This window comes from Chelmon rostratus, chromosome 11, assembly GCF_017976325.1.
Source record: "Chelmon rostratus isolate fCheRos1 chromosome 11, fCheRos1.pri, whole genome shotgun sequence".
Taxonomy (NCBI): Eukaryota; Metazoa; Chordata; class Actinopteri; order Chaetodontiformes; family Chaetodontidae; genus Chelmon; species Chelmon rostratus.
Genome location: NC_055668.1, coordinates 17,501,398 through 17,510,702, shown reverse-complemented (window position 1 = coordinate 17,510,702; position 9,305 = coordinate 17,501,398). Strand labels below are relative to the sequence as shown.

Below are 9,305 nucleotides of genomic sequence, written 5' to 3'. Positions count from 1 at the left end.
AATCTCTAATCTAATTTTCACATTTTAAATGTAATGCAGCAGCAGTTTGAGTTTAAAAGCTATTCAAGTACAGGATACATTTTCTAATTTTGCTGGTTGGTCAAGTCTTCATGGAGCCTTGTTGCCGTGCTGTGAGGCATTCGTGCGCCCACATTAATTTGACATTGTTGGCTGCTGACAATCTACATTATCAAACATATTTAATAATGAGCTCTGGTCTGTGTCAAAACAGAGACCATGACATGTTTTTCTTTCATTCAAAAGGCTGCACTTCAAAACTCTGATTTTTTTGGGGGGGATTGTTTCATTTTTTTTGCACTGAAGGCCTGAGGTGAACCTAAATATTTTGACCTGTCCCAAATAACAGCCTACGACAGCAGCATGTAATCCTGCAATGAACTCACTCCGTTTGATGGAGTCACATGTTCATTACTCAACTGAGAAACCTCAACCCAGCACATTTACCTCTTGCCGGCTCTGGGGGGCGCTGTACTACTATTATAACCTGGCTACCTCTTCTTCCTCGTTGGTAAGCTTGCCATGTTTGCGGAAGCTTGGTTACAGCAGCTGGCTGGCGGCTAGTGACTTTTTTGTGCATGTCTTAGCTGTGTTTTAGAATTCAAGATGAATCTACCAAAGGGACCAGATTCTTTGTGTTTCGACAAGGACGTTTTTATGAAGGTAAGAATCCGTGAACATAATGCTACGTTTTGTAACTCGCTAACGATAGCTTATGCTGTTAACTAGCTAGCATTAGCTAGTTAATTTATTACATGTTCACACTGAACGCTCCTGTTTGTTAAACCTTTTTTTGTTTGTTATTGAATGTAGATAAATCCAGTTAATACGCCTTTAAACTTCTATACCATAATTCCTATTAGCAAACGGCGTCAGCAATTAAATGTGGTCATTCTTTTAAGTGCCTGAATTTGTCTTTTTGGTCTGCCTGTGTGTGTTATGTTAGCTATATCGGTTCTGAGTCAGTCTGATCTTGATTTGTGCTGCCTCTCTGTCGGCAGGATGACTTTGACGTCGACCAGTTTGTGGCGGAGTGTCGGAAGCAGGTCCAGCTGGAGGAGATGAGAGAGGACCTGGAGCTCTACTATAAGCTGCTGAAAACGGCCATGGTGGAGCTCATCAACAAGGACTACGCCGACTTTGTTAACCTCTCCACCAACCTGGTCAGTCGTTGTTAATGTTGTCAGTCAGCCACTGTGTTCATACAGTGTAAAATTAACATCCATTAACATAGTCCACAGGAGACAGGGAGGGATTCTAGAAATCACTGTCCAGGTCTTTTGACCTTTTTTTTTGACCTATCTGCAGGGCAAGCTTGACATTTATTGTAAACTGTCATGTTAATATTGGCTAAAATATTTTGTTATTTGCTCTCAAGTCTGACTTATACATTGTCAAGCCATTGCTTTTAGTTGATATTATCACAGATATTTTGGCATTGGTGTGTATGTTGGGAGATATGTAAACTGCTTTTTTCTCAGAAATTATTTAAAATATTGTGTTGTATTATGTTTGTATTTATCGTTGTTTGAAACAGTTCAAATGTCAATGATGTTAATTGTTTAAAATGAGCAATTATCTTACTTTTACAGTAATCTTTGGTAGCGTAAAAAAGAAGAATATGCGTCTATTGTTATCTAATTTGTATTTAAGTATCAATATCAATATCAGCTGAATAAGTTTAGTACTGTTGGGTACACAGTACAGTATGCTGTTGAAAAATGAAAATTCAGCACACAATACTTTTTTTTTTTTAAGTAAATCTGATAGTGTGAAGACTGTTTTTGATGTCACAGTTGTCCTCCCTCATCTCAGGTGGGGATGGACAAAGCCCTCAATCAGCTTTCTGTGCCATTGGGACAGTTACGAGAGGAGGTGATGGTATGTGTTCTGTTTGAATATACTGCCGTGAGCTTTGTGAATTCCTGCCACTGTGTGTTCATGGATGTTTCTTGCTGTTATGTCGTGCAGAGTCTGCGGTCCTGTGTGAGTGAGGTTATTCAGGCTATAGACAGTCAGCTGTCCAAACAAGAAGATCTGCAGAAAAAAAAGGTTTGGCTCCTCACCCTCCTGTCAGACTTCATCACTTCATCATATTTTGTAGTCATAATTAAATCTATTTTATGATCACCTTACAATGCTCGTGCCCATGACAAATTGTGAACTTGATGTTGTTTCAACATGCTATATTTGGTGCCATACAGATGAACGTATTTGTGAATTTTTTTATAGCAATGCTAGTTTTCCAAATTTAGAATTTGTCTAGAATTTAGAACATAACATGTGCAATAGTAGACAGTTGTCTCTTGGGATGATCTCAATTAATTATCATCTTCATTTTTATCATCCCATCCATCAGGTGTGTGTATTGAGGTTGATTCAGGTGGTGCGCTCTGTGGAGAAGATTGAGAAGATCCTCCACTCACAGAATTCCAAGGAGTCCAGTTCTCTGGAAATCAGCAGGTGAGAAACTGACACACTAACAAATCCACTGGCATCACCTGACAGAACCTGTTTTTGAATGAGGCAGGTTATTTACCAAGGAAGTGCAATTTCAGTATTTATATTCGGCTGACCAGGAGTCATGAGTAGGATCAATCAAGGTCAATCAATGGACAATTTCAGTGAGCTAAAAAAAGGTCCTGGTTATAACTGTGCATGTCTGTCATATCCAAATTGCTGACACAAAGCATTGAAAAATCTTTGGAAACAATACTTGAGATCACTGCAGGGATGTGGTACTAAGCTTTTGTGTCTTACTTCATGTCTGTCTGTGTATGTACAGTCCCTTGTTAGCAGGTCAGATCCTAGAGAGGATTGCTACAGAATTCAACCAGCTGCAGTTCCACGCTGTACAGAGCAAAGGCATGCCCCTACTGGACAAAGTCAGACCTGTAAGTGTTAACGGGTCGATCAGTGAGACAGCTCGTAAACCGATAGCCACACAGTTAGTCAATCAGCTTGTCTGTCTGGCTTCTCTTCTGCCAATCCATCAGTCCTGTAATTGTTTGACAAGATAATCAGTTTCTGTGCAGGCCCTCTGGTAAGTACTTTCCGTTTACTGGAAAAAGAAATTGTCAATACTACCATCTGCACTGAGTATACAGGAAAGTCCCTCAAAAATATGTGATCCTAGTTCTACATTGATTCATGATTCTTTTATGTGTTTTTTGTAGAGTAAACTCTGTTGGAAATGTTTTCAATACTTGTTTTTCAACTGCGTATGTGACAGCGTATCGCAGGGATCACCTCCATGCTGCAGCAGTCTTTGGAGGGCCTGCTGATCGAGGGTCTGCAAACATCCAATGTGGACATGGTGCGTCACTGCCTGAGAACGTATGCCACCATAGACAAGACTCGAGATGCTGAGGCCCTGGTAGGACAGGTGCTGGTGAAACCATACATGGACCAGGTAAACATACATTTGATCAAAGGGCATTTCTTTTTAATTGAGACATGAATTTAGAACTGTTGCCATAACACCCTCTTCTCTACTTCTTTTAGGTGATAGTAGAAGAGGTGGTGAAGTCCAGTTCGAATGGTCTTCAGTTAATGTACTCAAGACTGTTGGAGTTTGTTCCTCATCATTGTAGACTGCTTAGAGAGGTGACTGGAGGAGCCATATCCAGGTATTGATGCAAATAACTTTATAGTATGCATAGATCAAGGAGTTCCTTGTTGGGTTCTGACATAAAGTGGGACCCAACACAAAATTTGCAGTAGTGGGTGGTTTAAACTTTGCTGCTGGGAGTAGTGGGCAGTCAGAGAATAAACTGCAGGATTTTTGCAGGATCAAAATTGTAGAAATGAGTTCCTTTATGTGTGAGTGAGTGAGTCACAGTCTTAAAATAACCACTGGTTTATTAAGAATCAACACCACAGAAACAGATCAGACATTAAGCACGTTCCCTTACTTGACTGTGAACTAAACTGAACCCGAGCACAATCATTGTTGTTGCCATGGTGGCTCATAATGACCAATGACTCATAAAGTAGTCCTAGGTTATGTGCATAAAATGAATTGGTGGCTGAAGTAGTGACCAACGTAGGTGATATGTTATATTTGTTATGTGCTGCTGCCTCTCCACTCAGTGACAAAGCTGACACGGTGCCAGGTTATGATTTCTTGGTGAACTCTGTGTGGCCGGAGATGATCAGAGGGGTAGAGGAGAGGTTGGCCTACCTCTTCAACCCTGGAAACCCCGACATATTCTATGAGGTACAGCCACAGTATGCATTCACTTTGTAAAAGGTTTGTTTACCGTATACTGTCACATAATTGAGTGTTTAGATTCAGTAGTTTCACCTGTGTTTGTGTTTTCTGTTGACTCTTAATCATCTTTTCTAGCGCTACAGCGCGAGTATGGAGTTTGTGCGGAAGTTTGAGCGTCAGTGCAGCTCGCAGGCCAGTGTGAAGAGACTGAGAATGCACCCCTCGTATACCAGCTTCCACAACAAATGGAACCTGCCCGTCTACTTTCAGCTACGGTGCATATTACCTCAATACAATCTATGTTCGTCATACGACAGCCTGTAGATTACACTATGTACATTATACTGGTGATGTGTTGTCTGGCTAAGTGGGCAGATACAAGTGTTAATAGCTGTTTTCAGTGGCCACACTCTAAGGCAAAGTGATTGTGAATGCCAGATTGTCAGTTTGGGAGAGTTATAGAAATGGTAGCACACAATCCCCCATAATGAGACTGCAGAAAGCTTGGAGGGAAGGGGTTTCCAAAGCTATAGAACTGTCTGACAAGCACTTCTCATGAGGCAAATTGGCAGCCTAATGTTCACATTGATAAGAACATCACGACATCATTTTCACCTGCACGCAGTGGGTAATAGGTGTATTTTAGTCTTTTGACCTCTCATCTTAAATGAACATGGGCTGACGCTGGTTAAGGTGGAATTTCTATGCCGCATGCATTTTGAATAATTGTCTGGTCTTGCTTTAATGACTCAAGAGAAAAGCTTTGATTAAAATTATAGCCTGTCAGCGTTTTTTGAGGCTAAAAAGACAAGTTGGCACACGATCACAAGTTGAACAAAGAATCTGGAAAATTGCTTATGGGTGTGACTTTCATGCTGAATGATGACCAGAAGCAAAATGTAAATTAAGGATGTGTGTCCGTGTATTACTAAACATAGCCCATAAACATGATACTGGTCCTTGACTGAATGGCCATTGATCAGTGTGAAAAAGCAGAGGAGTTGTTTACTGTTAGTCAGCCTCCTCCCGCCCCCACAAAGACACACTCACAGTAGAGATTAGGGCTTGTGTCCTCATTTCCTCACAAACCTGCACAATTCAGCTGTGTTTGGAAAGTCCATAATGTCCAGCAAACACAGTGTTGTTGCACGTCATGAGCATGTGCATATCAGAGCTGATGCAAGAAGAAAGCTGATTACATATTGATTGTTTTGTTATTCCCCTTTCTGTGTGTCTCTCCTTGTTCTTCAGGTACAAGGAAATAGCAGGAAGTCTGGAGAACGCCATAAGTGATGGACTAGAGGCAGCACCGGGTAGGAATTTATTCTCTGCTATGAATGCCAGCGTGTACAAAGTACTTTACCTGCAGTAACTGTGTGTCTGTGTCTGTTCATGTCCAGCTGGCAGTGCATACCACCTGCAGGTATCTGAGGTGTTGTGGTCCTGTCTTGTTAGATGTTGGTCAGACAAAGTCTACTTGTCACCTCTGGCACACCGATTTTGGAAGCTCACGCTGCAGCTCTACGCACGATATGCCAAGTTTCTTGACGAGGTAAACCAGAAGAGGTCGAAAATGATTTAAAGAAGAGTTTTAAGAGCAGTAATTCAAGCAAAGCACTATGCAGATGAAAAGTTGCTGTTGCCTGCTGTTGTTCCTCATCTTGATTGATGTTCGCACAGGTGCTTACTAAGTCTCCAGCCCCTGAGGTGACTAAAGAGCCAACCAGGCCTCTGCCGAGCTCAGCCTCCTCCACCTCCAGCCGAACATCAATGGATGAGGGCGGCAGTGAGAGCGGCAGTCCCGCCTCCCTGTCCACCAAGCAGCTGGTCTACATCGCAGCTGATATCCAAAAGCTACAGGAACAGGTGCTCGCACGCAAGCTAATTACATGTATCTGCATATGTAATTACAATTTACTTACATAGGCTACGTTTTAGACTTACAGTGTTAAGCTTCTAAATTTCACAAACGTGACAAACTGTGCCTTTTGGAGAATTTTCTAATGGTTTCCTCTTTAATTGTTTCCACACTGATCACTTGCTTGTCTTTCTCTTAGATACCAGAGTTGTCAGAGATGGTCAGACAGCGGTTAGAAGCCATTGGATTCAAAAACTTTGCTATTGTGGAAGGTAAGTTACGTACACAGTGCATATGGAGGTGATTTTAACTTTTGCTTACTTTGCATTGTGTTTGCTGGCTTACTCTTTTTTGTCAGGAAATGAGGAAGAGATGTGCAGGGAGATTTTATGACACTAGCATAGACTGATTTACAATGTTCATCTAAATAGAAACTGTTAATAAGAGTGGAATGTCAGATCTTTCTGGCAGATCTTTTCGTAACTGGTAGGGTTTACTGCAGTCTTTCTGCTGTAGTCTTGCTTCTAAGGAAAACAAACCAAGAGACATGTCAGTGCAAACCTAAATCTAGCGTTCACTGACATTTAAAAATGTAACCATTCGATCCCCAGCAGGCTTTTCAGCGTGACATCTTCAAAGACAATGCCTCAGTCACGAAATTGAATCCTTGCTCACAGTCCCTGTCTTTAGCACAAAGGCAACTCAGACCGCGTGTGCGCACTTTTGCATTTACTGGTGTCCGTTCTATGTCAGATGCTCTGTCAGACTCCGAGGCTTGCCTGTCAAGTAGCATTCCCACTCTGAACACCAGGATGACCCAGCATCTCACTGAACGCTGTTGCCGCTTCCTGAAGAGTGCCTCTGAGGTACCACGACTCTACCGCAGGACTAATAAGGTCAGTGACGCTGCAAACATGCAAATGTCTTTCCTGTAGTTCATCAAATCCTGTAACATATCTTGTTGGGAGCACTGTTTGTCTGATATAGACAAAACCTGGAGGGCTAACACACTTGGAGCTGTGTTGTGACATTTACTTTTTTTTCTGATGGAAATGCTATAATTAAAGGTCAGAATTTCACATTTTGAAATGCATTGACTGGTCAACTTGATTATGCATGTTACTACATGAATACATTAGTATTCACACTAACACTGCATATTAATGAATCGAATGTTTCAGTATAAGGCTTGGCACACTTTTGAGAGATGTGAAGCAGTTCCAGAAAGTAACACAATCATAGAGTTGTTAAACTTCAGATGCAGTTTTCTCCTAATCTTAATCCTGACCACAAGCAAATAGTGAAATGCATATCCTCGTACCTCGCTGGCCAAACAACATTCTTCTTCCTCCCCAAACAGGATGTGCCGGTGCGTGCATCAGCCTACATGGACAACGCCTTACGCCCCTTGCATCAGCTGCTGACCGACTCAACGGGGCTGGTCAACCCCTCCACAGCACAAGAGTGGCTGCGAGTTGCACTGTCTGAGTGCACGCAGAGGTAAGCTGACACTTACACACACACACACCTGTAAACATAACTAGACCTGGAATACAGTAGCAGTGCTGAAGAATTAAAAAGTATGGCCTGTGCTTTGATATTACCAGAATCAACTATTCCGTTTAATGTACCAGAAAAGCTGTGTCTCTTCTCTGAAAGCCTCATTTCTTTAATTTTCTAAGAAATAATTTCAGCTGTCTCCCACAGAGATTTTCATTTTTTGTGTTCAGGTACTATGAAACCATCTCAGAGGTGCTGAGCTCAGTGAAAAAGATGGAGGAGAGTCTGAAGCGACTGAAGCAAGCCAGAAAGGGTGCGACCGCCACAACAACGGCAGGAGCAAACGGTGGACCCACAGACGACAGCAAGATCCGGCTCCAGCTAGCACTGGATGTGGAATACCTGGGAGAACAGGTAGGTGGTGTTTAGACACAAGCACATGCAGTCAAACAGCTGCTATGTCATGTTACAAACTTCACTTCTATCTGAATCTGAAATACTGAAGATTATTCTTACACTGCTCTGGACTGTTGTGTATCTCAGATCCAGAAGATGGGTCTTCAGCCAAGTGACATCTCCATGTTCTCCACTCTGATGGACCTTGTGAATGAGGCCCGAGAGCTCCCAGAACAGAACCAGTAAAATGTTGACTCCATCTTTAACTGACACCTGTCAACATGCTTCACGCAACCCTGCATTTTCTGGAGACTTGTGAAGGAAAATAAACGTTTGTCCTGGTCACAGTCATGGTCCGGTAACAGCTTAGAATGATCAGAACAGAAGGAATGTAAGACAAGAACTGACACGACTGACACTTCAACCTTTTGTACAAAAACATCTCTACTTAATGCAGATTTTATAGCCACAGTGCACAAACCTTTCAACCTGCTGGAGTTGCGTCTGATCAAGGTCTAAATTATTGATGGAAGCAGCAGAGAAACTGCTGTCTGCGAGTGAGACTGGGTCGTCATTGGTTCTGCAAACTGAACAAAAGGGGCTACCTGGTACTGCGTTCAAGGTATGTTTATGGACTGCTCTGTGGACAAGTGTACTGATTGTAAGAGTCTGAAGTCTGAGTTCTAAAGAGAGAACGTCAGTTAAACAATATTTGTCAAATTTCTGCTACTTGGTGAAGGATTCATCTCAAATAGAGAACTCGGTTAGTGTGGGACATGTACATTTTTGTTCAAATCAAAGTTATATAATATAATAACATAACTGGAGAATAAAATAAAGAACTTTGGATACACTATTGAATTTGTGTGTTTTAATATAAAGATCATTAGTTCGCTACAAGTGGTAGTACATTATATTATTTATATCTTTCCCCTCAAGTCTACCATGAAAGCTGCTCGACTCCGAGCTTTGAACAGGTCATTATTAATCATGAAATTCTATGGATTAGTAAACCACAAATACACAACATTTAAAGCAAACTGTGGTGCTGTCAAAACTAAAATTTGGCCACAAGCAACTGGTTTTAGATTTTCAAGAACAAGAAACCACTGATACCAGTTACCATCCAATAATACAGATATGCAGACAAATTATTTCAATGTTACATCGTATTTTTATTCATTTATCTTCTAATGTGTATGAATAAGTTGTAATATACAGTATATCATGCCTCTAAAATTATTACCAATAACTGGAAGAAAAAAGTTACCATTTTTTTTCCTTCCAGTTATTGTAATATATGTGATTTACAAATAGCTA

The 9,305-nt window shown here is 41.3% G+C and overlaps 1 protein-coding gene across 1 annotated transcript; it reads left to right on the top strand.

The window, feature by feature from the left end:
- Nucleotides 1–542: 542 nt before the first annotated feature.
- cog2 (component of oligomeric golgi complex 2) lies at nucleotides 543–8,833 on the top strand. The gene is made up of 18 exons (XM_041947565.1): nucleotides 543–681; nucleotides 1,020–1,181; nucleotides 1,834–1,899; nucleotides 1,990–2,070; nucleotides 2,378–2,481; nucleotides 2,804–2,912; nucleotides 3,251–3,430; nucleotides 3,523–3,647; nucleotides 4,111–4,237; nucleotides 4,367–4,506; nucleotides 5,483–5,544; nucleotides 5,632–5,783; nucleotides 5,912–6,097; nucleotides 6,289–6,361; nucleotides 6,843–6,985; nucleotides 7,450–7,589; nucleotides 7,820–8,003; nucleotides 8,133–8,833. The coding sequence occupies exons 1-18, from the start codon at nucleotides 625–627 to the stop codon at nucleotides 8,229–8,231; spliced, it is 2,190 nt and encodes a 729-aa protein (XP_041803499.1). The 5' UTR covers nucleotides 543–624; the 3' UTR covers nucleotides 8,232–8,833.
- The last annotated feature ends 472 nt before the right edge of the window (nucleotides 8,834–9,305 follow it).

Bases quoted from the DNA above. Each gene is read 5' to 3' on its own strand.
- cog2 (XM_041947565.1), top strand. From the start codon at position 625: ATGAATCTACCAAAGGGACCAGATTCTTTGTGTTTCGACAAGGACGTT. The intron at 5,545-5,631 runs GTAGGAATTTAT...GTTCATGTCCAG, and splicing joins TGGACTAGAGGCAGCACCGG to CTGGCAGTGCATACCACCTG. The intron at 5,784-5,911 runs GTAAACCAGAAG...ATGTTCGCACAG, and splicing joins ATGCCAAGTTTCTTGACGAG to GTGCTTACTAAGTCTCCAGC.